The sequence below is a fragment of the Podarcis filfolensis genome (assembly GCF_964270895.1).
Source record: "Podarcis filfolensis genome assembly, chromosome: 4".
NCBI lineage: Eukaryota > Metazoa > Chordata > Lepidosauria > Squamata > Lacertidae > Podarcis > Podarcis filfolensis.
In genome coordinates this window covers 100,343,682-100,370,209 of record NC_139607.1, presented here as the reverse complement: position 1 = coordinate 100,370,209, position 26,528 = coordinate 100,343,682, and the positions used below count along the sequence as shown (strand labels likewise).

General features: G+C 48.9%; 2 protein-coding genes across 6 annotated transcripts in view; both read left to right on the top strand.

The window, feature by feature from the left end:
• The window catches only part of ATG16L2 (autophagy related 16 like 2), a 164,386-nt gene extending 148,591 nt beyond the window's left edge, over positions 1-15,795 (top strand). The window contains exon 19 of the transcript XR_014547116.1: positions 15,233-15,795. The gene's annotated coding sequence lies outside the window, so the exon portion shown is untranslated. The remainder of the gene's footprint in view (positions 1-15,232) is intronic.
• The window catches only part of ARRB1 (arrestin beta 1), a 117,816-nt gene extending 91,837 nt beyond the window's left edge, over positions 1-25,979 (top strand). For 2 of the 5 annotated variants that reach the window (XM_083609992.1, XM_083609990.1), the window contains exons 6-16: positions 647-706; positions 2,923-2,990; positions 3,602-3,737; positions 5,908-5,992; positions 6,888-6,960; positions 8,585-8,722; positions 10,881-10,964; positions 11,447-11,470; positions 15,841-15,911; positions 19,183-19,234; positions 20,692-25,979. In XM_083609992.1, coding sequence (XP_083466118.1) covers positions 647-706; positions 2,923-2,990; positions 3,602-3,737; positions 5,908-5,992; positions 6,888-6,960; positions 8,585-8,722; positions 10,881-10,964; positions 11,447-11,470; positions 15,841-15,911; positions 19,183-19,234; positions 20,692-20,803 — 903 coding nt within the window. In that variant the 3' untranslated portion in view covers positions 20,804-25,979. The remainder of the gene's footprint in view (positions 1-646; positions 707-2,922; positions 2,991-3,601; positions 3,738-5,907; positions 5,993-6,887; positions 6,961-8,584; positions 8,723-10,880; positions 10,965-11,446; positions 11,471-15,840; positions 15,912-19,182; positions 19,235-20,691) is intronic. The other 3 variants (XM_083609993.1, XM_083609991.1, XR_014547124.1) reach the window with 2 other exon arrangements.
• Positions 25,980-26,528: the final 549 nt, after the last annotated feature.

Genomic DNA, 26,528 nt, shown 5'->3' with positions numbered 1-26,528 from the left:
TTATGATGGCTACTAGCCAGGGTGGCTATGCTTTGGCTCCATGTCGGAGACAGCAATGGTTCTGAATGCCAATGGCTGGAAACCATAGAAGGGGAGAGGGCTCTTGAGTTCGAATCCTGCTTGTGGGTTTCGCTTTGAGCCACCTGGTTGGCTGCTGTGAGAGCGGGCTGCTCGACTAGATGGACCCTTAAAAAGGTAAAGGGACCCCTAATCATTAGGTCCAGTCACGGACGACTCTGGGGTTGCGGCGCTCATCTCGCTTTACTGGCCGAGGGAGCCGCCGGCGTACAGCTTCCGGGTCATGTGGCCAGCAGGACTAAGCCGCTTCTGGCGAACCAGAGCAGCACACGGAAACGCCGTTTACCTTCCTGCCGGAGTGGTACCTATTTATCTACTTGCACTTGTACGTGCTTTCGAACTGCTAGGTTGGCAGGAGCAGGGACCGGGCAACGGGAGCTCACCCCGTTGCGGGGATTTGAACCACCAACCTTCTGATCAGCAAGTCCTAGGCTCTGTGGTTTAACCCACAGCGCCACCCGCGTCCCTAGATGGACCCTTAATGAAATGTTAATACATACACAGACTTTGGCATTGTTGGTCAGCCTGGTGACGCTGTCCCTTACGCGGGACATTTTTCCCGTTCCAGATCCTTCCCAACCTTCCCTGCTCTGTGACGTTGCAGCCGGGACCCGAAGACACAGGAAAGGTAAAGAAAGAAAGAAAATGAAATAAAGAGAGGAGTGGGGAAAGGGCGCTGACGACAGCCCCGGTGAATTGGGGCAGTTTCAAGACATCGTATTGCTCCTGCGCGGAAGGCACAGGCCCCTTCTTTTCTTCATGCTGCCTTTCCCCAACCTGGTGCCCTCCGGGTGTGTTGGGCTTCAGCTCCCATCAGCCTCTGCAAACTTGCTCGACAAACAGGGATCATGGGAGTTGTAGTCCAATGAACCAGGTTGGGGGAAGCTGCCTTAATGCGTTATTTTGGGAGCTCTCTCAGCACGCTTTTGTTTCTTTCGGTGTGTTCTTTGAAGAGACCACAGTTGACAACAGCGCCGTCTGCTGGCCATTAATTTCAATGCCATGCAATGTACTTCAGTCCACTTAAGGGTTGTACAGTTCATCATTACATGTCTTTCGGCGCCAGGTGAAAATATTCCTCTTTACCCAGGCTTTCGGCCATTAAAAATAATCTATGACCTATTAAATGTAGGGGGGCATGTTATTATGATTTTATTATGCTGTGTATGTCTTTAATGTTGTATACTGCCCTGTGAACTTTGGTCAAAGGGTAGAATAATAATAATTATTAGAATAATAGTGATAATTAGAATAATAGTGTGTTGGTTCCAAGGATCATCAAGGCAGTTTTCCTTTTTGAGGCCTTTTCCTAAGGCCAACAGGTCAAGATAAGGGGAAGCAGAACTTACAACTGGTTTAGGATTTATTATTTATTTTTTTCATACCACAGTGGTACCTCGGATTACAGACACTTCAGGCTACAGACTCCGCTAACCCAGAAATAGTACCTCGGGTTAAGAATTTTGCTTCAGGATGAGAACAGAAATCGTGCTCCAGCGGCACAGCGGCAGCGGGAGTCCTCATTAGCTAAAGTGGTACCTCAGCTTAAGAACAGTTTCAGGTTAAGAACAGACCTCCAGAACGAATTAAGTTCTTAACCCGAGGTACCACTGTACTTATACACCGCTTGGTTGTAGGAACAAACCTCAAAGCGGTTTACGAAAAGATGAAGCGGTAAAACCGAGAAGAATTTAAAACCATATGTTTTTAAAAAGTAGAACAATTTAAAATGCCGAAGCAGATTGAAATTCACATCAAGAGTCTCAGCATCTGGGTGGTTGTTGTTGTTTAGTCATTTAGTCGTGTCCGACTCTTCGTGACCCCATGGACCAGAGCACGCCAGGCACTCCTGTCTTCCACTGCCTCCCGCAGTCTGGTCAAACTCATGCTGGTATCTTCGAGAACACTGTCCCACCATCTCATCCTCTGTCGTCCCCTTCTCCTTGTGCCCTCCATCTTTCCCAACCTCAGGGTCTTTTCCAGGGAGTCTTCTTTTCTCATGAGGTGGCCAAAGTCTTGGAGCCTCAGCTTCAGGATCTGTCCTTCCAGTGAGCACTCAGGGCTGATTTCCTTCAGATTGGAGAGGTTTGATCTTCTTGCAGTCCATGGGACTCTCAAGAGTCTCCTCCAGCACCATAATTCAAAAGCATCTGGGTAGGCGTGTGTGAAAAAGAATTTTTTGAGCAGACACCGAAAAGAGTACAGTGGACGCACGGGTTGCGAATGTGATCCGTGCGGGAGGCACGTCCACAAGCCGCAGTGCCTGCACGCACGCATGTGCAGGTCACAATTCGGCGCTTCTGCGCATGCGCATGCACAGAGTGCGATTTAGCGCTTCTGCGCATGTGCAAGTGCCGAAACCCGGAAGTAACCCGTTCTGGTACTTCCGGGTTCTGCGCGGTGCACAACCCGGAAATGTGCAACCTATAGCGTCTGCAACACGAGGTATGACTGTACATCAATAAGCAGGGAGTTCCAAAGTGAAGATGAGCAGAGGTGCTCCTCTTGGTTTCTCCGGTGCCCTCAGAAGTGTGGCAAAAGGCGGCCTGGGAGAGGGCTTCCTCTGTGGTGGCCCCCAAATTGTGGAACACCCTCTCCACTGAGGCTCGCCTGGCACCTTCCTTGCGAAGCTTCTGCCCTTTTATTTTGTGTGGCCCGACTCCTCGCCATCTGCCAAGGTTGCTTTAGTTGCTATTTCTGCATTATGGAGTGGGGGGGTTGGACTAGATGTCCTTTGGGTTCCCTTCCAGCTCTGTATCTCACTGATACATTGGCTTAATCTGTTCTTGCATCTATCTGCCATCTTTCTTGACGCTGCTTCTGCTTTCTTCTCTTCCCTCTTAGGCATGCGGTGTTGACTATGAAGTGAAAGCTTTCTGTGCAGAGAGTCTGGAGGAGAAGATCCACAAAAGGTGGGTGCAGCAACTCTCCAGGTTTTGCAAAGGTAAAAGGACCCCTGACCATTAGGTCCAGTCGTGGACGGCTCTGGGGTTGCGGCGCTCATCTCACTTTATTGGCCAAGGGAGCCGGCGTACAGCTTCCGGATCATGTGGCCAGCAGGACTAAGCAGCTTCTGGCGAACCAGAGCAGCACACGGAAACGCCGTTTACCTTCCCACCAGAGCGGTACCTATTTATCTACTTGCACTTTGACGTGCTTTTGAACTGCTAGGTTGGCAGGAGCAGGGACTGAGCAACGGGAGCTCACCCAGTCGCGGGGATTCGAACCGCCGACCTTCTGATCGGCAAGTCCTAGGCTCTGTGGTTGAACCCACAGCACATAGATACATTGATCTGTGAATTCTTACATTTGATATTCTGCAGCAGAGGCCCTTTGAATAGATAGGAAGAAACTGTGATGAAGTGTTTTGGGGGGACAAATCACAAAAGTCACAAAAGTGATTGTGCTGGTTTTGGTAGTGGGCTGCATGTGCATGATAACTGCTGCAGGGGCAAACACCCCCCCAACCTATACATAAATTCCTACAACACCCCTCAATGTCTGCTCTCCCGCATCCCTGCAGGAACTCGGTGCGCTTGGTGATCCGCAAAGTCCAGTATGCGCCGGAGCGGCCGGGGCCGCAGCCGATGGCCGAGACCACCCGGCAGTTCCTCATGTCGGACAAGCCGCTGCACTTGGAAGCTTCCCTGGACAAAGAGGTATCTTGCAGGCCCTCATTTTGTGCCCGTTTTCTAGAATCCGCTGGGCGGCTCTTGCTGTCTTCCCTTCCGGGATTGGGTTGTAGTTTGGGCCAAATCCTGACTCCACTCGGAGGCGGCCTGCTTGTTTCGGGCGGACTCTCGGGGGTGGCCTCGCCCAGGGCATGATTTAGGTTTGATGAGGCCCTAAGCTACCGAAGGTAATGGTCTCCCAAACTTGAGCATCCAGCTGTTTTGGACTACAAATCCCATCACTGGTCCTGATAGCTAGGGATGATGGAAGTTGTAGTCCAAAAACAGCTGGAGACCCAAGCCTTCATCCCGCTGCCCAGGAGAGGCTTCGCGCGGCTATCCCAGAAGCCAGGACAGCAAGAGGCTATCCCAGAAGCCAGATCCCTCTTGCTGTTCTGGCTTCTGGGATTCATAATTTTTTTTTCTTGTTTTCCTCCTCCAAAAACTAGGTGCGCTTTTGGTCTGGTGCATCTTATAGAGCGAAAAATATGGTATATTAATAGTGAAATACAATTAAGAAGAAGTGTATTAATAGTGAAATACAATTAAGAAGTATATGAATAGTGAAATCATTATTAAGCTCTAACTTAAAATGATTTCTGATTCATAACAAACTTAATAATGGAAACACATTGGAATTTGGCAATAACAAAAGTTCCCTTAGAAACACAGTTTACAAAGACTCATAACTTAGTCTCTAGAAACTTGCTATAACATGAAATAATAATAGGAGTAAATATATGATGCAAACTACTAATAATGATAAATAGCAGAATGTAGGCACCCTATATATAGAAAGGAGCAAACCAGTGATATTTTAGGGAGCAGGCTAGCAGGCGGGGCCCATTACTTACATCCCAGGAGCCTACACAACACAAAACACTGTTGCTGTATGTAGGTTTGTTTGTTTTTTATCTTATATTCTGGAAAAGTACATCGAGTTTTTTTCCTTTAATTTTTTGGGGGCCCCCTAAGCTATATCTTGTTTAGCTTATACGTAAATCCGGCACTGCGATGCCTGCTAGTACAGGGGACTCTTGGGAACGGTCTCGCCCCGCAGACCTTGGCCCCGCAATTGCGCTTCTCAGGTGGGGCGCTGCTGATGGAGAACTGCGTGCCCCGGAGCTGTGCTTAGTTCGTACACAAAACGGGACTTTTAGTGTTGCTCCTTCAGCCCTCTGGAACAGTGTTAATTTAGAAAGCCCTGAACAACTTAGGGCCAGGGCACCGCAGAGATCGCCTGAAGCCTTATATTCCAGCTAGTTCACAGAGATCATCTGCAGCACCCTTGTTGGTCATTCCCCGAGTTCGTGAGCCTTTAGTGTCTTTGGCCTAGCCCTGTGGAACTCTGTGCCACTGGAGATCCAGCAGGCAACTTCTGTGCCAACTTTTAAATCCCTGCTGAAAACTTTTCTGTTCCACCCGCCTTATGCAGGCAATTAAGAAGTCATCCACCAAATAAAGAATGGTGAAAGTTTACAATCTATTTTTTTTGGGGGGGGGACATTACACACATTGGTAGGATTGACAGAAAACTTGTAGTAAAAATTTGAACTATGGAATGATAAAGGATTTATGAGAATAGGGCTATGAAACAGATGCAGAGGGGGAAATCATTATATTAGGATCCATAATATGGGGAGGGCGAGGGAAGTCAAAGGGGATTTTATGTTTTTATTTCACTTAGAAAATGCAAAAATAAACTTTTTTTAAAAGAGAGATTTCTCTTTAAAAAAGAGAATACATATTTCATAGGGGTTAACTGATGCTTTTCTATAACTTTGTAATTGTTTTTATTGTGTGGTTTTATGTTTAATTGCTGTAACCTGCTTTGATCTATTTTTTATGACATAGCAGAATACAAGTTTTATAAATTTATAAAATGAGAGAGGTTTTTAATCAGGAGGTTGGATGGCTGTCTGTCTACACTTTTTTGCAATCAAATGGTATATAAATTTTATGAAATGAAACAAATGAGTAAAAGAAACTTCATTAACTTCTGGCTGTGAGGCGGTTTATAAATCTGTTAAATAAATAAACTCCCAATGTGATTCTTTCCAAGAGTGAATTGCAAGGTGCATCTGCCAGAATTGTCAGATTGTGGGCGCCCTTTCCTAAAATCTCCTCCCTGAGGACTTGTCGCTTGTGTTCTCTGTAGATTTACTATCACGGGGAGCCGATCAGCGTCAACGTTCACGTGACGAACAACACCAACAAGACGGTGAAGAAGATTAAAATCTCAGGTGAGCCTGGATGCCTCTCGGGCATCACTTACCTTGTGGGTGGGTCAAAGGAGCAACCAGGCAAAGGAGAGGTGGCTTGAGTTTTTGGGGCTGCCCCCCGTGACTTGGTTCCAGCCCCAGTATACCTGAAGGAGCGTCTCCACCCCCATCATTCAGCCCAGACATGGAGATCCAGCTCCAAGGGCCTTCTGGCGGTTCCTTCACTGCAAGAAGTGAAGTTACAGGGAACCAGGCAGAGGGCCTTCTCGGTGGTGGCACCTGCCCTGTGGAACGCCCTCCCATCAGATGTCAAGGAAATAATCAACTATCTGTTTAGGGAAGCTTTTAATGTTTAGTAGTCTATTGTATTTTAATATTCTGTTGGAAGCCGCCCAGAGTGGCTGGGGAAACCCAGCCAGATGGGCGGGGTATTATTATTATTATTAATAATAATACAGTGGTACCTTGAGTTACAAATGACTCAGGTTACAAATGCTTCAGGTTACAAACTCTGCCAACCTGAAAGAGTTACCTCTAGTTGTGAACTTTGCCCGAGGATGAGAACAGAAATCGTGTGCCGGCGAAAGCACGCCTCTAGTTAAGAACTGTTTCAGGTTAAGAACGGACCTCCGGAACGAATTAAGTTCAAAACTAAAGGTATCACTGTAATAATAATAATAATAATAATAATAATAATAATAATAATAATAATAATAATTAAAAACATTATTCTGAACAGTGGTTTGCACACCCCACTAAGGAAGATAATAATACAATAAAATTCAAAACCACTGATCTAATGTCCTCTCTCTCTCTCTCCCTCTCTCTCTCTCTCTCTCTCTCTCTCTCTCTCTCTATTTCTTTCTTTCTTTCTCTTTCTTTCTTTCTTTCTTTCTTTCTTTCCTTTCATTTGCAGTTCGCCAATACGCAGACATCTGCCTCTTCAACACAGCCCAGTACAAATGCCCCGTCGCAGTGGAGGAAGCAGAGTGAGTAATGTCGTTTGGCTTTCTCCATCCACGTGGGCACCGTGTAGCAGGCAGGACTCTGCCCGCAAGGGGCTTACTGTCTGAAGAAGCCCCAGCCAACATGTCCAGGAAGGATAGGGGCTGTGATTAAGCAGCGTCTCGAGGGCACCAGGTTGGGGAAGGTTGGCCTGGAGCCTGAGAGGCAAAAGTCACCAGAGGGTTGACTGTGAGGAAGCCAAGCTTGCTTTGATTTTGTTATGAATTGAGGTGAGGACTTGGGTGCTCGGCTGTTGGGGGTCACCATCTTGTAATGCCATCTTGGGAATTTGGGAAGTCTTGGGAATTTGGGAAAAGTTCACGTGCAAAATGACTGCATCTGCATCATGCATTGAAAGCATAACTGTACTGTTTTAAATCGTCATGTCTTCCCACAATGAATCCCGAGGGCTATAGCTGGCCAGGGGCGCAGGGAGTTGCTGGAGGGCCTCTGTTCTCCTCACAGAGCCACAATTCCCAGAATCCCCTGGGAAAGAAGGATTGAGTGCAGAACCGCCCTGAAAGGGAGCACTTCACACTGCAACACTTCGTTGCAGCGCTAGTATAAACTGATAAAATCTCAGGTCTCTAAGTGCCAGGACTAATGTAGGCAAAACGACAACATCCAGGTACAAGATTTCAGGGCTCTGAGATTTGCAGAAATACCAAAGAACACCCCCCCCAAAAAAAAAACCTTAGGAAAAACCCTTGAAGTGAGACCCCCTTCCCGCCCCCAAAAAGCACAGCCCAGTGGGGAATTAACCACACACCGTGGTAGCAGAATGCCAGCTGGCCGTTTGGGGGACAAACAGAATACTTCACGGTTGAGGAAGGGGAAGTGGAAGGAAGTGGAATACTTGGGAGACAGCACTGCACGCTGTAACATTTTGTTGCAGTTCCCTCTTACTGTGACTGGGCTGCCAGGCAGCTGCAGCGATGTGCAGTCGAGGTTTGAGCCCGCTGCGCCTTGTTCTCTTTCTCCCCTCCCCCAAATAATCTTTATTAGTTTTCCGGTTTCATACTCCACATACAGATAATGTGTTGCATTTTACATTTATACTTGCTCCTAAGCGCTGACTTCCCTCCTTCCTTCCTTCTGGCTTTCTATATCACATATAATTTTATCGCATTATTTTCATCCATTTTGTAGATTGTTATTCATTTTCCATATTTGTCCATAGTATATCCATAAATAAATAAATCCTCCGGTTTATACAATCCTTGTTGTCTGTCTATTCATTTACAACTACTGTTAGTTACCGTATTTTTCGCTCTATAAGACGTACTTTTCCCCTCCTAAAAAGTAAGGGGAAATGTGTGTGCGTCTTAGGGAGCAAATGCAGGCTGCGCAGCTATCCCAGAAGCCAGGAGAGCGAGAGGGATCCATGCGCAGCAATCCCTCTTGCTGTTCCGACTTCGCTTTGCTGGAGAGGCGCTGCGCAGAGAGGGAGAGAATATTTTTTTCCTTGTTCTCCTCCTCTAAAACTAGGTGCATCTTATGGCCAGGTGTGTCTTATAGAGCAAAAAATATGGTATATTAATCTCCTTAGACATTTTGCTTCGCGCCTTGTTCTCTTTTACCTATCTGTGGTTTTATCCCCGTCTCCAGCGACGTGGTGGCTCCCAGCTCAACCTTCTGCAAAGTCTACACGTTGACCCCGTTCCTCGCCAACAACCGGGAGAAGCGCGGTCTTGCCCTGGACGGAAAGCTCAAGCACGAAGACACCAACCTGGCCTCTAGCACACTGTGAGGTTTTTTCCTACCTACCAGCAGTTGGGGAAGGAGGGGGCAGCCGGGTTCCCTTGCTGAGCAAACTGGGGGTTGGAGTCTGGTGTTTTCTGTATTCGTGTAGCACTCAGAGTTAAGCAGTTAAGAAGGAGAGGCTGCAGGATCAGGCCAGTGGCCCAGCTAGTCCAGCATCCTCTTCCCACCAGATGCCCATTACAGGAAACCCGCGAGCAGGGTCCCAGCACAAGAGCTCTCTCCCCAATCGCAACTTGAACTAAGAAAGCTTGTTACAGATAGGTAGCCGTGTTGGTCTGCCATAGTCAAAACAAAAAATTTTTTTCCTTCCAGTAGCACCTTAAAGACCAACTAAGTTAGTTCTTGGTATGAGCTTTCGTGTGCATGCACACTTCTTCAGATACACTGAAACAGAAGTTGCCAGATCCTTCTATATAGTGAGAAGGTGGGGAGGGGTATTACTCAGAAGGGTGGTGGGAATGGGTGATTGGCAGATAGCTGTGAGGAGCCTGTTGACGACTCTTAATGACTGCAATAGGTCTTACAGGAAAAAGCAAGGGGTGGGAAGGTGAAAAATGGCTTTGTCATGTATAATGAGATAAGAATCCAATGTCTTTGTTCAGACCAGGTCTCTCCATGGTTTTAAGTTTGGTAATGAGTTGCAATTCAGCAGCTTCTCTTTCCAGTCTATTTCTGAAATTCCTTTGTAGTAATACAGCTACTTTGAGATCTTGTGTTTGAAAGCTTGTGTGCTGGTCCCGTGGGTTACCCGTGAGGCGAGGTCCAAGTCTGGTCCGTGGTCAAAGGTGCAACGTGGAGGCAGTCCGTAGTAGCTGAAGCTGGGTGCAGGGCAGGGAGTTGGGTGAAGTTAGGAACAGGCTTGCAAGCAGGGAGCCAGGGCAGGTCAGGAGCTCAGGCAGGAACTAGCAACCAACAATGTTGCTTCTGCAACTTGGAACTGGGGCTGGCCGGCTTTTATCTGCCCCGAGGCACAGTGCGGCCCCGATCCTCTGGTGACTCACCTCTCTAACCCTGAGCCTCTGCAGCTCAGGAGAGGCTGGAGGGTTACCGGACCCAGAGGCAACCTCAGCTTTCTCTGACGGGGCTGAGAGTGGAGCACCTGCAGGCAATGGGCCCTCCATCACCTCAGGAGCCAGAGCAGACTCAGCTGGTGCCTGCACCTGAGGATCCAGCACAGGTGAGGACCCTTCAGGCTCATGCCCCAGCCCTGGCTCAGCTGGTTCTGGAGGCAGGGAATCCTGTGCAGGCTGGGATCCCTCAGGTTCAGCATCCGAGTCCGAATCCCAGGCCACCACAGCTTGATTGCAATTTTCTTTCAAGATGATATCCAATATTATTTCAACCCGTCGTCATGGGGCCCCTAAAAGCTGCGGGGCCCACAGGTTGCTTGCCTGCTCTGCCTATTTGTTAATCCGGCACTGAGAAACACACGTTAGAAAAGACCACCCCGGTGGAGCGTTGTACAAAACTCACACAGGGGTTTCGAACATGGCAATAATAATAATAATAATAAAATTATTTATACCCCACCCTTCCCGGTTCAGAAAACCGGGCTCAGGGTGGCTAACAACAAATTTAAAACACTTAATTGTAGAAGCAGCGTAAAATACAGTATAAAAACATGAATAACAATAAAATTCAAATTTCAGAAATCAATTTGGGGGAAATCCATCTAATAAGCATTAAGATAGTCACCAGGGCTAGCTGGCTGAATTGGTCCTACTTGGGCCAGCGAGGAGGCCAGGGGAGAATTAGTTGTGGGGTCTCAGAGCGGGTGATCTTCATAAAAGGGGAGGGGGAGGGAAGGGAAGGGAAATAAAAGATCAGGCTGAATTCAAATTAAAGGCCAGGCGGAATAGCTCTGTCTTACAGGCCCTGCGGAAGGAGGTTAAATCCTGAAGGGCCCTGGTCTCATGGGACAGAGCATTCCACCAGGTCGGAGCCATCACTGAGAAGGCCCTGGCCCTGGTGGAGGATAGTCTGACTTCCTTAGGGCCCTGGGACCTCTAAACTATGGTTATTCATGGACCTTAAGGTCCTCTGCAGGGCATACCAGGAGAGGCAGTCCCATAAATATGAGGGCCCTAAGCCGCAAACGATCTTTGGCTCCATGCTCTTTTGCACACTCTCACTCCTCCAGGTTGAGAGACGGCGCCAACAAAGAGGTCTTGGGCATCATTGTCTCCTACAAAGTGAAAGTGAAGCTGGTGGTCTCTCGCGGCGGGTGAGTGCTGCTCAGTTCTGCCAAGTGCCATAACGCCTTCTTTCCGCTTAGAGGGATTTGGGGAGCGCTCTGAATCGCTGCTCCAGGGCCCTCTTCCCTGGAGTCCACAATCACCGGCAGCAGCCCTAGAGACAGCCACCTAGGGTCGCCCCACTGAACTTGAGGGGCTTGCATCTAAATAACGGCTGCGTGGTGGACCAGGGAATTCCGACCTGGCAATTCTGCATGCTCCCATGTGCCGATGAGCCGCCAAGCCAGTTGGATAACCCCGCCCCCTTGCGTCACGCCCCACGCCACCCCCGGCGATCCCCTCTGTCTTGGTGGCGGCACCAGGAGATCTGTGCCCCGAGGCTCCGCAAACCGGAGGCTCCAGGACGGTGTGGGGTTGTTGAGCTTGCACGCGAATCCCAGTCCCCTTGACTGTGCCGCTGTGATTGTTGCAACCTCTAACCGATTCTCTCCATCTCCTTTGATAACACCAGCCTGCTGGGAGACCTTGCCTCCAGGTAACGCCCTCAGCATGCTTGGGGGGGAACACCCCTCCCACTTTTCTCATCTTCCGTTCGCCATCTTTTTCTCCTTTTTATTTTGCCATCTCCGTCGTTTCTCTTCCTCCATCGGAAGTTTTCGTTTTGCACTTGGACCCCTCCAAGCTGCTACATCAGACCAGCCCCCCCCCCCCCGGTGCCCTCCAGATCCTGGTTCTCTAGTCCAGGGGTCGGCAAATTTTTTTAGCTGCAGGCCGGTCCACTATCCCTGAGACCCTGTGGCAGGCGGGCGGGGAGCTGGAAGAAGAGGCGACAGGGGCAAGTAGTCAGCCCCAGCCGCTGCGCTTACCTTCCCAGGGGCTGCCACCACCGCCGCTGCTTCTCGTGAGTAGGCAGAGCAAGCTCGTCTGCTCTGCTCTCTGGCCCATAGGAGCACCAGGGCGGCGGCGGCAGATGAGGAGGGAAGATGAGCGATGCAAAAGGGCTGGTTCTGGAGAGGGGCTACTTAAAATGGTGCTTGGCCAGCTTAGCCCAGCCTCCTTCCTCCTCCATGTTGCAAAATATGAGTCAGAAATATCAGAAGCAACACGGTGGCCAGAAGCAATAATGAAATATACTCAGAGTCGCAAAGTGATTTCATGCTCTTTATTCAGCTCATAGTGGTGAGGAGGAATGAATGAATGTCCCCTCAAAGTATCTGCTTTATATACATTATTTACACAATGGGCTGCACATGATTGGCTAATTCCGGAATTCTACTGTAAGCCAATCAGGTTGTGGATTCACTTCTATCTGGAGCATGATTGGGTGGTTCCTGCCAACCAATCATACTGCTGTATTGTTCTAGGACCAATCAGACTGCTGCCTTTTGGATCCTATTGTTCTAGGACCAATCAGACTGCTGCCTTTTGGATCCTATTGTTCTAGGACCAATCAGACTGCTGCAGTTTGGATCCTATTCAACTCAGTACATAACAAATAACAATGTGAAAAACTTTATGGAATAATTCAAAACATCAAAACTAACAAACCGAAGTCTCTGAAAGTCTCTGAAAGTCCTTAAATGAATCACGACACCAGACTTTACCCAGCGGAGAGCAAGCTGTGAAGCTTTGTATAATCAGCAAATGTCCAATTCTGATGTCCAACTCTGAACCTTGCTGAACGGACAGTCCACAGGGTGGATCCTGAAGGCCATTGGGCCTGATCCAGCCCGCGGGCCTTAGTTTGCCGATCCCTGCTCTAGTCCAACCCCCTTCAGTGGAGGAATCTGGGAGCCCCTACATGGCAGGTGGCCATCTGAGCACTTAGAAAGCTCCAAGGAAGGAGAATCCACCACCTCTCAGGGGAGTCGGGAAAAACCTCCCACCGCATGGCTCTGCTGGAGGTATCTCCGCAAATCCTGCAGCTGCGCCGTCGCCATGTGCTAGCTCGTAATACGATCCTGTAGCTCACAGAATCATAGGGTTGGAAGGGACCCCCAGCGGCCATGTAGTCCACCCCTTGCAGTTGAGGAATCACAACTAAAGCATCCAGGGCAGATGGCCATTCAGGCCCCCTTTAGGAAAAAAACCCCCTCCCGGGGAGTCCATTCCGTGGTCGAACAGCCCTCCCCACCAGAAAGTTATTCCTAAGGTTCAGTGAGATTTGGCTTTCTTGCAGTCGGCTTAAAATTCCCTTCCATCCCCAACCGAGGGCTCTTGTAGCCTTCCCAGAAGGATTTACCGTATTTTTCGCTCTATAGGACGCACTTTTTCCCCTCCAAAAATGAAGGGGAAATGTGTGTGCGTCCTATAGGGCGAATGCAGGCTTTCGCTGAAGCCTGCCGAGTGAGAGGGGAGACCCCGCCGCCTGCCCCGCAAGCTCCGGGGACAGTGGGGAGGCGCAGCGCGTCTTCCTGCTGTCCCCGGACCTGATCTCAAGGCGGGCTGCGGGGAGAAGAGCGCTTCTCCCCGCTGCCGGCACCACAAGCGCCTGGGGGGGAAATAAATTTTTTTCCCTTTATTTCCCCCCAAAAAAACTTGATGCGTCCTATGGGCCGGTGCGTCCTATGGAGCGAAAAATACGGTATGTGTTGGAAGCCACCCAGAGTGGCTGGGGCAACCTGGCCAGATGGGCGGGGTATTAATAATAATAATAATAATAATAATAATAATAATAATAATAATATGGTTATCCACCATTGGCAACAAGATGGGGTCTGGGTCTGATCCAGCACAACTCTCTCTAGATACATAAAGGGGAACAGGCAAATTCATGGAGCTCTTTCTGGATGGCCAAATGAAGAACAGAAGGACACAAAAAGGGCTCACCTGTGGCCCATCTTGCTCTCCCGGGGGCCAGCCAGATGCTCCATTGGGAAACCCGTAAGCGAGATTCGAACCCAGGACCAAACTCCCCTCCTGCAGTTTCCAGCAAATGGTTTTCAGAAGCCTTGCTTCCTCCAGCTGTGAAGAAGAGCCTGGCCGTCCTAGTTAGTAGCCATCGATAGCTCCCCTCCCCCTCCATGAAATGGTCTAGTCCTCTTTTAAAGCCATCTAGGTTGGCGGCCACCACTGTGCTTCCTGTGGCAGGGAGTTCCGCAGATCACCTGTGTGCAGAAGAAGTGCTTTCATTTATCCGTCCCGAATCTTCCAGCCTTCAGCTTCATTGGACGCCCATGAGTTTCCGTGTCTTGTCCTCCCACCCAGAGGTCCTCCGGGTGCAAACGCTCCAAACCTCTTGCTTTTCCTCGCTGTCTCCGGCAGATTTCGCTTTTGAGAGGTTCCTCCCGTTCCAGGGGCTCAGCATCCTCTCTCAGCCACCCTGATTCATCCAGGACAGCAGGCAGAATAAAACTGAGATGCTGCAGCGAGTTAAGGGCTCAAGTCCCAAGAAGATGCATCCCCAAAAGCAGCTCCCTCTGATCAGCTGGGTGCATCTTGATCTCAGATCCATGCAGAAAGAGAGATTTAGCTCAATGCCGCCTCCTGCTGGCAGAGAAGAGCCAGCCCATTATTTTCCTGTCTTGGGCAATAACTTTACACTTGTACTCCATTGGAACTGAATTTGCAGAATCATGGAAGTTGTAGAGTTGGACGGGACCAGTTGCATGATGATCACCATTTATTTATTAATGCCTTTTATATATCCCTCAACCGTAAGAAGACTTCAAGGCAAAAGCACAGCGTAAAACATTTAAATCGTGGATTACAACCCCGCACACAGTTACACACCGGTGTTTAAAAATATTCGAAAGGCGATTTCAAAAATCAACTCTAGCTAAAAAGAAATAAAAAGCCTGTGATGTCCATGTGTCTGGACAGGCTTAGCTCAGGTGGTTAGAGCGTGGTGCTGATATTGCCTAGGTTGCAGGTTCGATCCCTGCATGGGACAGCTGCATATTCCTGCATTGCAGGGGGTTGGACTAGATGACCATTGGGGACCCCCTTACAATTCTATGATTCTGTGGTTCAGGATGGATAAAAGAAAGTACTTCTTCACACAACGCAACGAGAAAAGTCATCTAGAAGAAAAAATTGACAGCAATAGTTTAAGACTTCCAAAAATTTAGCAATAGACTAATAATGCATTCAAACTCAATGTTCTAGACATCTGGGTAGGCTTGCCCAAACAAAAGCTTTTAGCAGGTGCTGATAAGGGCACCGCAAAGTTCCTTCCTAACGTCAACAGGCAGGGAGTTCCAAAGTGCAGGTGCCGCCATACCAAACAATCAAGTTACAGTGGTACCTTGGTTCTCAAACTTAATCCGTTCCAAAACCAAATTGTTCCAAAACCAAGGCGTGCTTTCCCATAGAAAGTAATGCAAAACGGATTAATCCGTTCCAGACTTTTAAAAACAACCCCTAAAACAGCAATATAACATGGATTTTACTATCTAACGAGACCATTGATCCACAAAATGAAAGCAATCAACCATGTACTGCAGTCACACAATCAATCAATCAATCAGTAGCTGAACTGGGTTCCACACAGTCACAAAGACGAAACAAAAAAAGCCGCAAAAATGCAAAATAAATAGCAAAAACAGGCAGACCTCAGCGTACCACTCAAAACGGAGCATGTTCGGATTCCAAAAAAGGTTTGCAAACCGGAACACTTAACTTCTGGGTTTTGCAGTGTTTGGGTTCCAATTTGTTTGAGTACCAAGGTGTTTGAGAACCAGGGTACCACTGTATTGACTTTTGGAACTGCAACCCCCCCCATCCCACAAAGCAGTCCCCCTCCTCCTTTTTCAAGCCCCTCACAGCCATTCAGTCGTGGTCCCAAACATCTGGGGGGGGGTGCTGCAGGCTGCAGAAGGCTTCGCTAGAGCCCGAGCAAACTAACTCGGACTGTTTTGGGGCGCTCCTTGGGGCTCCTGCTCACTCTCTTGTCTCTCTTTCCAGCGACGTGGCTGTGGAGCTGCCATTCACCCTCATGCACCCCAAACCCAAGGAGGAACCTCTGCAACGGGACGGTGAGTTGAGTGTCTGCCTCCACCCCACTCCGCAAGGGGGCTTTGCTTGGCGGGGGTCTCGCTGGTGTGGGAACGTTCAGGGTGGCAGGAGAGGATATATTGTTTATTAATATCCTTCCTAACTGGCGCTAGCAAGTTCTATAACTCAGCAGTGTTTTACATTCCCCCTTTTTACATGCACAGCAGATAGCTGGTTGCAGGCTCGTGTGGGCCTCTCGCTATTATACAATTACAGTCTGTCTCAGATTGAATTGTACATTCCTGGTAAGTTCCCTTGAATCTGTCATAAAAGAATAAAGACACGACAATCTTATTTAAAGTCAATAAAAGAAGTTTACTCACATCAGTTCACAGTTGGATTCCTGAAGGCAGGCTTCGTTACAAATACAGTGGATGCTTGGGTCGTGAACGTGATCCGTGCGGGATGTGCATTCGCAACCCGCATCTGTGCGTCTGCGTGGGTTGAGCAATTCACGCTTCTGCACATGCGCGATCGCCGAAACACGGGAGTAACCCATTCCAGTACTTCCGGGTTTCAGCAGTCCATAACCTGAACGCAACCTGAACCGTCTGTAACCCGAGGTATGACTCTATCTACATGTGGATCTACCCCATATGGGGGGGGGGGAATCCCAGTGCTTCCGCTAGCTAGCAGAGCACTCCTTGCTAAAAAGCTAGTCCAACAAAGAAGGAAGTGAACAAAGGAGAGAGTGTTGCGTGACTCGGCCTTTTGTTACCTGGACAGATAAGGTCACGTCCGCCTCTAGTCACATGCAAGAAAAGGGGATGCTCAAGCCCAGGAGGAACAGGAAGTTTTGACATCCCCTTGCATGTCCACTCTAGGAAAACAAGGAATGTTGTATTTGACTGCTCCCAGTGGATTACATTCCACACTTGGGAGCATCTCGCTTTGGAAGGACCCAGTTTCAGCCGTGAGGCTGGAAGCCCGAACTTGTTCTACGGCAGCGTGGTTGTTAGGAGGGAGCTTGCGCATCAAGGGGGCATGTGCCCCAGAGCAACCTTCCCAATGTCAACCAGCAGGGAGGTCCAACGTTTAGGTCTTGCCACACCAAAGGGCTGAGTTCTTCCAAACGGTAGAACGAGCTGGTTTCACAGGCTTGGGTCTCCAACTATTGTTGGACTACAACTCCCATCATTCCTAGCTAGCAGGACCAGTGGTTAGGAATGATGGGGGTTGTGGTCCAAGAACAGCTGGAGAACCAAGTTTGGGAAACTCTGCTAGATGAATGCAGCACCAGCCAGATAATGCTTTGAACTACCATCAACTTCCTGATTACACGTATTTTTATTTATTGATAAATAAATGTGTGCAATAGCAGCAGTGGGCAGATGCAGAAATGTGGCATAGATGCAGGTGTGAGATGTCAGTAACTGGCTTGAGGCACCATTTAAAAATAAATAAATTGATATTTATTCATAGATATGCAAAAATACCAGCCCATTACAAAGCCTCTTTCTACAGTAAAGTAAGGAAAGACAACTGCTTAGTCTAAAAAAGAACGAAGTCAGAAAGAAGAGACCCTATCTGCCCGCAGACTGTCTCGCCAGAGTGGTGCATGCTCTGGTTATCTCCCGCTTGAACTACTGCAATGCACTCTATGTGGGGCTACCTTTGAAGGTGACCCGGAAACTGCAACTAATCCAGAATGCGGCAGTGAGACTGGTGACTGGGAGTGGCCGCCGAGACCCCATAACACCGATCTGTACCTCTGGGGGGCTGTGTGGAAGCCAAGTCCTCGTGATTCTGCTCAATGCAGCTCCTGGGGGTGGGGGCGGGGACCATGGTGCAGTGTGCCCCCTTGCCGCTGCCGCCTTCACCAAGGGCGGGGTGAGTTTTTGCACAGGGAGGGACATGGCACCAAAAGTCCTTCCCACTAGGCACCACTGCCCACAGTTGCTTCCCGGGCCGTTGAAGAGCAGCCTGGCCACCGATGGCTTTGCCCTCTGATTTCTGCTGTCCAAGGTGCCAAAGCATGGGTAGGCAAACTAAGGCCCAGGGGCCGGAACGGGCCCAATCTCCTCCTAAATCTGGCCCACAGACGGTCCGGGAATCAGCATGTTTTTACATGAGTAGAATGTGTCTTTTTATTTTAAATGCATCTCTGGGTTATTTGTGGGGCATTGGAATTCATGCTTTTTTCCAAAATATATTCCGGCCCCCCACAAGGTCTGAGGGACAGTGGACCGGCCCCCTGCTGAAAAAGTTAGCTGACCCCTGTGCCATAGGTTTAAATTCTTTCCCTGCATCAGCCTTGCCGTTGTGCACTTGGTTTTAATGACACCTGCTGCCCAACACACAACAAAGTAGAAGTCGTGTGAGAGGATTAATTTTTTTCCTGCAGTGGTTCCCCGTCTGTGGAATGAAGTTCGCCTGGCGCCTTCGTTGTACACCTTTAGGCTCCAGGCAAAAATGTTCCTTTTTAACCAGGCCTTTGGTTGACCTGATCAGTGTGTATGTGTGTGTGTACACACCCACACCCACCCACCGTATTTTTCCATGTATAAGACGATACTTTTTCCTTAGGAATAATAGACCAAAATTGCGGGTCATCTTGTACACACATAGCGGGGGGGGGCGGGGGCGTGTGATTTGCTGCTGCAGCAAGGCCTGATGACGATCGGCTGTGGCTGTGGCAATTGGACGTTGATTTATGGCAGTCACAAGGCGTTGTTAAGTTTATTGGGCCAGTCTGTAGAGTGATTGGCGCTGGTCCCCCCCCTCTAAAAAAGCTCAACAATTTTGGCCTCCCCCCAAAAAATTATTTGTTGCGGTCCCCAAAAATACGAGGGGGTGTTATACACAGGAAAATATGGCATATGCAGTGGATGCTTGGGTTGTGAACATGATCCGTGCAGGAGGCACGTTCGCAACCTGCAGCATTCACAACCCACAGCGCCGCGCCTGCACATGCGTGGGTTGCGATCTGGCACTTCTGTGCATGCACAAAGTGCGATTTAGTGCTTCTGCACATGCGCGACCGCCGAAACCCAGAAGTAATCCGTTCCAGTGCTTCAGGTTTTGGCGAGTCCGTAACCCAAAGAAACGCAACCTGAAGCGTCTGTAAGCCAAGGTATGACTGTACTATGATCCTTTTATGTGAACCGCCCTGACACCTTTTGGTATGGGGCGGTATATAAATTCAAAATAATAATGATGATGATGATGATGATGATGATGATGTTGGGGAAATCATGGCTGACTTCTGGTGCTCGATAAAACTAACCGTTTGCCCCGATTCCGTTTGTTCAGTTCCAGAAAATGAAGCTCCGATTGACACAAATCTCATAGAGCTTGATACGAAGTAAGCCGGACTCACTGTGGGGGGAGGACAATGGGGGGGACCGTCCGCATGGGGAATCCTGAATCCTTTGCATGTCTCTCCATCATCTGCATGTAGCTCGATAGGGAGTCACCTCAATTCCTCCGCATGCCACTCACTAACCGACTAACTTGCCATCTTCCATGGAAAGGTCTGCGGCAGCTTCCTTGTAACGCTCTTGCATGTAACACGAAATCTGCATTTTTTTCTTCTCTTCCCTCCCTCCCCCTTTGCATGTTCCCAACCATCGCCTCTTCTGCATGTCCCACGGAGCAGGAAAAACACAGTAAGAGCTCTCCTAATCTCTGCCTTTGCTCAGCGGTTGCTTCTGTGTTCCCTTGGGCAGGGCGAGTCCTGCCCTGTAATCGGGTTGGGCTAGATGACCTGGGGAAGTCCCTTCCACCGCTACAATTCTTGGGCTGTGCCCAGGCTTGCTGCTTCTGAGCGGAAAGCGGCCTGAGAGAAGCTCTGCGCCTGGGGCCACAGGCCACGCACCATTGTCGCTTTCGCCCCTGATTTTTCACCTTTGATCCAACAGGCTTTGCAGGTTTCGGAAACAAACCGAAAACATGCAGCACCTGTTTGAGCAGAGGCGAAGCATCGGTTAGATCTTGCAGCTTGACTTCGCTTGCTCAGGTTTCTGGTAGGACAGAAATTTGGGGGTTGGGGCAAATAATCTCTCCCCCCCCCCCGCCGCCCAATTCAGGAGACATCATAGAACAGCCCAGCCAAATTCTTATCGGGATGCACAAAAGTTTGCTAAAAGTTTCATAAGGAAACAAAGAAAGTTTCTCAATGGGAAAGGAGGAGAGGAAGACCACAATTTAATATCACATTTCCCAGTCTCTCTCTGGGTGCCTCCAGATGGGGGTTATTATGGGATGTGGACTCCTCCTGCACTCAGGGGTCTGCAGGGCCCCCAATATATTCTTGTCATCAAAACGCCCATATTTCCCCCCAGTTCCTCTGGATTTAGCCTTTTTTGGAGGAACTCTGTTGTTGCCCACAACTTGCTTGCAATTCATTATGATTATCGTTATTTTTACTGCACGTTTACGTAGATTTCTACAAAATATGTCTCTAACGCGGTGTACAAATGTCAGCAAGTGCCCGGCAACTTGTGAATTGTTTAAAGCCAAAAGCACGGAATGAAAGAGAATGCAACGGAGAAAATAAATTAATATTAGGGGCCACCCCCAGAGAAGGCCCTCTCCCGGGCTGCCATTCTCCCCTCTTCTGAGCACAGTGGAACAACCAAGAGGGCGCCCCTCTGCCCATTTTCACTTCTTGCTTAGTGATCTCGCCCGGGTATCGCTTCCACCTCTACATTTCTGCGCTTCTGCAACTGCCCCAGAGGTACCTGCCTAGTCCTAGCCCCATGCCCCCATCTTTTTCTGGCTCTTGGCCCATTTTCCCTCTCACTTTTTCTCTTCCACTAGTGACGACGACATCGTTTTTGAGGACTTTGCCCGCCAGAGGCTGAAGGGGGTGAAAGACGAGAAGGAGGAGGATGACGACGGGATGAGCTCCCCGCAGCTGAACGACAGATAAACTGGATCTCCTCCCCGTGGGTCTCTCTCTCCGTTTCCAAGTCCTGACACCTGAGCACTAGGCTTCTTATCTTTTGTATAAAGGTTTCTTTCTTTTTTCCGGGTTTGGGGTGGGGGTCGAGTTCCTTTGTTTTTTAAAACACTGACCAGGAACCTGTGGGGTGAGTCGGGGAGCTTGCAAGAGCCTTGGGTTCTTTTCCCACCCGCTCTGCGAGCCACAGATTTTTCTGGCGGCCTCCAAGGAGGGCGAATGCCCACCCCCCTGTGAGCCACGCTGGAGGGGGGGGGCCTGTGTGTGCGTGTTTTCTGTCGTTGTCGTTGTTTGCCCAGGAAGGAGCAGCGGCCTTGCTTGGTAACTGTGCTCTGCTTTCTGCTGGGGGCTCCATGGCTCGAGGGCCCTGCTGCTTCGCACCTCGCTCCGTTCACCTGCGGAACCCCCTGCCACAAGATGCGGCAATGGGCGCCTCTCGCCCTGACAGTTCCCAAGGCGATTTTGGAGGCCTGTCGGCTGTTAAGCCAGGAGGCGACGTGCCTGGAGCTGGCCGCCGTGGTCTTTGGGTCAGATCCAGTCGAGTGCTGTGCTGTCTTCCCAGGTTTTCCATCTCTTGCCCCAAGGGCCTTTATGAGATGCTTAGAATATTAGAATTGTAGAGTTGGAAGGGGCCCTGTGGGTCATCTAGTCCAACCCCCCTGCAATGCTGGAATCTTTTACCCAATGTGGGGCCCTGAGTTCAAGAGTCTCATGCTCCACCCACTGAGCTGTCCCAGGTCCAAGGAGGGGCTACGACTCAGTGAGGGAGTTTATCGGCAGGCTCATTCCCCATCGTCTCTAGATAAATGGAACAAGATAGAAAAAGATGCACAAGTTGATGGAATTGAGATGAGGGGTGAACAAAGGCAGCAGTCCGGTTTTGCAGAATTGGAGAATTCTCCCTTCCAAACCCGTATTGCATGTTCTAGACGCTTTAGCTTCATAGAATCGCAGAGCTGGAAGGGAACGTGCAAAAGATGTTCAGTGAAGTTGCTCCGATTATTCCAGCCCCTGAAAAGGTTGTGCTTTGGGGCGGCTGCAGCTCCCGGGAGTTACTGCCCTGGGTTTGAATGCCGTGATTTGCTACATTCGGCTCCGAGAAGCCAATCTGGACTGGAGAGCAAAACCTGCCACTCCTGTTTCCATCGCCAGGCAGGGTGAGGGGTCTCTTTCTTCACACAATGTGATTTCAGTGAGCAAGGACTATGCATTTGTTATCTTATTAATTCCATAAAATATATACAGCTTGATTGTTCAAACAAACAAACCTGAAAGTTGTTTACAAAGAGAACGAAGCGATAAAATTACCAGTAAAAGAATCTCTTTGATATTTTGAAAGAGAAAGTATGTAATAAACTGAGAACATACTAAAACATGCATTGACGTTCCACCTGTCCGGACAGGCTTGTCTATAAATAAGAATGGTTTGGGCAGGCACCGAAAATAGGACGGTATCAATGAGCAGGGAGTTCCAAAGTGTATGGGAGCCGTCACATTAAAATGTTGATTTCTTACCAGTGTGGAACAGGCACCGGTAGCATTGCCGGTTTCTGCAGGTTGGCGCGGTCAGAAGGACACCTGTGAGGTTGGTGCCATGATCACAGACAGGCTGTCTCTCTCTCTCTCGAACAGGCAAAATTTCCTGCCAGGAATGCTGTCTCTTTAAGCTGTGAACCTCCCTGAGCTTGACAGGTGAAACTTAATAAATTTAATAATAAATCTTCAGAGATGGGCTCTGCAGATGAAATTTAATAACAGCACCCTGGCAGCAGCTCGCCTGGATTTCAGAAAGAAGTCTCCCTCCCTCTCTCACCTGCGAATCCCCTCACGCTGTGCGTTTTACCTGCCTCACACCTGATGCCATAAATCAGCGTCAGGTGTAGGGTCAGGCGTGTCTGGTCTGGCCAAAACAGCCTCATGGGCCAAGGGGAAAGGCGTCATGGGCCAAATTCGGCCTGAGCCTCCCCCCCCCCCATTAAAGATTCTTGTTCTTTAGTCGTTTAGTCATGCCCGACTCTTCGTGACCCCCTGGACCAGAGCACGCCAGGCACTCCTGTCTTCCACTGCCTCCCCCAGTTTGGTCAAACTCATGTTGGTAGCTTCGAGAACACTGTCCCACCATCTCGTCCTCTGTCGTCCCCTTCTCCTTGTGCCCTCCATCTTTCCCAACATCGGGGTCTTTTCCAGAGAGTCTTCTCTTCTCATGAGGTGGCCAAAGTCTTGGAGCCTCAGCTTCAGGATCTGTCCTTCCAGTGAGCACTCAGGGCTGATTTCCTTCAGAATGGATCGGTTTGATCTTCTTGCAGTCCATGGGATTTTCAAGAGTCCCCTTCAGCACCATAATTCAAAACCATTAAAGATACAGGGACCTAAGACTTCTCTCAGGTGTGATATTTGTCCAGCTGGTCTCTCAGGGACTTGGGCAAAGGATCCCAGTGCCTGGCCCCTTGGTGGGAGAGGCCTTTGGGGACGGAGCCTTGGGAACACTTGCATGCAAAGGAGTTAGGCTCTTTTGCTACAGCCCTTTTCACCCTATGGGAGAAGAGGAGCAGCTGGTTGATGCTAGAACTGGGAAGAAAGAGGAATTGCAGGAAATGAACAATGGCTGCATGAGCTGATAGAATTTGCAGAACTAGCAAACGACAGCCCAAAATAAGGAACCAAGGCGGCAGGCAGATAAGGGGCAAGTGGGAAAGCTTCAGGGGGGCATTTAAAAAGATTTGTTGTTTAGTCGTTTAGTTGTGTCCGCCTCTTCGTGACCCCCTGGACCAGAGCACGCCAGGCACTCCTGTCTTCCACTGCCTCCCCCAGTTTGGTCAAACTCATGTTGGTAGCTTCGAGAACACTGTCCCACCATCTCCTCCTCTGTCATCCCCTTCTCCTTGTGCCCTCCATCTTTCCCAACATCAGGGTCTTTTCCAGGGAGTCTTCTCTTCTCATGAGGTGGCCAAAGTCTTGGAGCCTCAGCTTCAGGATCTGTCCGTCCAGTGAGCACTCAGGGCTTTAACTATACGGACCTTTGTTGGCAAGGTGATGTCTCTGCTTTTTAAGATGTTGTCTAGGTTTGTCATCGCTTTTCTCCCAAGACACAGGCATCTTTTAATTTCGTGACTGCTGTCACCATCTGCAGTGATCATGGAGCCCAAGAAAGTAAAATCTCTCACTGCCTCCATTTCTTCTCCTTCTATTTGCCAGGTGGTGAGGGGATACTACACCAAAATTTCAAGTTAGGGCAACTTTATGAGCAACAGTGAGTGAAGACATGAAAGAGGAAAAAATAGGGTGGATAAATTATTTGATATGCAGCAAAACAAGTTAATTCTAGAATGCCTTTTGGGCGTCTTGGGTTGGGAAGTATGTAAATATTGCATGATGGAAAAGTATGCTGTGTGTATTGAATGCAGTTATACCTCGGGTTGAAGTAGCTTCGGGGTGAATATTTTCGGGTTGCGCTCCGTGGCGACCCGGAAGTAACGGAGCGCGTTACTTTCAGGTTTCGCCGCATGCACAGACGCTCAAAATGACGTCACACACATGACGGAAGCGGCGAAACGCAACCCATGCACACACATCTTACGTTTACTTCAGGATGTGAACGGGGCTCCGGAACAGATCCCGTTCGTATCCAGAGGTACCACTGTACTGGAAAATACTTTAAAAAATAAAAAAAGGAAGAGGGGGAGCAGCAAGGCTTTCTCCAAATGACCCAGAAGCGTCAGGAAGGAGGTCTGCTGTCAACGAAAGGATGGCAGGCAAGATTTTTGTCTATCCCAAAGAATGATGTGCTTTTACTAATCTGGCATGTAGAGCCTCTTCCGCTGCCATTTGTCAGCAGAGGACTGGGGACCGGTTCCCTGAATTTCTCCAGGGGATGAATCATAGCATTGCAGAGTTGGCAGGGCCCCTCAAAAGCCATCTAGCCCAACCCTGCTATGCTGGGGAAGATTTGGAGACCGTTCTGCAAAGCAGCCTTCTTTCCCCGAGGAGCTGAAGGGGAAACCGGAATCTATTTTCTTTGCAAAAATGTCTTCCGAGGTGTTTTGGCTCAGCTGCACCGAAGCAGCGTCTGTGTGCCTCAAACACTTGCAGAAATCAGCCACCTGGAAAAGCTCCATGTACTCCTCGTTCCCAGTTTACAAGGGCTGTGGATTTCAGTTTTGCACGCAGAACAGATATTATCATTGCAGTCATAGTTACTATTACTAGAATAGGAGAAATTGGTAGAAACCATTGGCCATATATGTATTAGTTATTAAATTTGCACGCCACCCTTCATCGGAAGATCTCAAGGCAGTTCGCAACGTAAAAAACACAAGAGAAATGCACAAAACACATAATAATATGTAGAATGCAGTATGCTCAAACCGTCTTCCTCCGGTGAACAACCTGGCTGCTGAATGCTCAGTGAGGTTGCCCGCTGACCAAGAGGCAAAAAATCAGGTCCTTCCTGCTTCTGTGCTTTTAGAAACAGTTTGATAGGCAGAATCGTGCCACTGAAGTGTGGAGTGAAATAGAACCAAGTTGCCAGTTAATGGGGTTCCCTTTAGCGTCAGTCTTAGGCAAGAGAGGCCATCTCAAGAAAGTGGAGGGGGAGCTTTCACAAAGCCACTTTCCGATGGCTTTCTTTTCTTCTCGCGAAAAGCACTCTATTAAATACCCCCAATAAATATTCCTGCATAGCGAGGGGGTTGGACTAGATGACTCCTCTGTCCCCCTTCCCAAGCCTTCTACAAAAGCAGCAACAACTGCACCTGCCCAGATTTTGTGTTCAGTCCCATCCGCGGTTGTGTTTTACGTTGCTGTGTTGACTTTTTGCAACTTCCACGTTTGCCAGAAGCATTTTGGGTCTCAGGCCCCTGCTATTAAGCGCGTGTTTGGGGGTTTGAGAGGCAAGCAGAGCACAGTTACGGCTGCCCCTTTCCCTGGGAGAGAGGGGGAGGAAGGCTGAACACATCCAGGGCGAAGGGAGCCCTTTGCAAACTCTAGCTTAGCAAACCAGGCGGTCCGTTTTGTAACGTGGTTCCTTTGTACTGTTCTTTAAGGGGGGGGTAGGAAAACACCTTGGCTTCCTCCACTGTATCCGTGACGTTTTCTGTGTTTTTGTCAAATAAATTATTCTAGTTTATTAATCTTAGAAAAATACAAAGTGCTCTCGCAGGGTCCCTGACTTCCTTTGTGTCTCTCTTACTTGAACCGGAGTTGTTTTGCCAGAAATGCCCACGACAGACACTGGGAATGCCTTTTTTGTTGTAGTTGGTCAGGTATGACTAAAGCAGCCTCCCCCCCTGGCCTGGTGTCTTCCAGATGTTTCTCCCCCACCTCAACTTCCTATCAAATATTTTGTTGCGCTGAAAAAAAAGAGAAAAGTCCCCATGGAAAACAATAATGCGGAGCGAAATAAAAGCTGCAAACCGTTGAACCAAATTACAGGTATTTTTGACTACAATCCCCATCATCCACAGTATGGCAGCGCTGAATGATGGAGTTTGTAGTCCAAAACTTCTAAAAGGCTCCTGGCTGACTATAAAGTCCACACTTCCCTTATCTCAGTCCATGGAAGGATAGATTCCAAAAGCAAAATGATACTAGCGTTTTGGAAAAGAAAAAAAAACTTCTTGCAGGTTACATGTACACACACATCACAGGAAACAATAGGAGCAGAGTGTTGTCGCCCCAAACCCCGTTCCCTCCATTG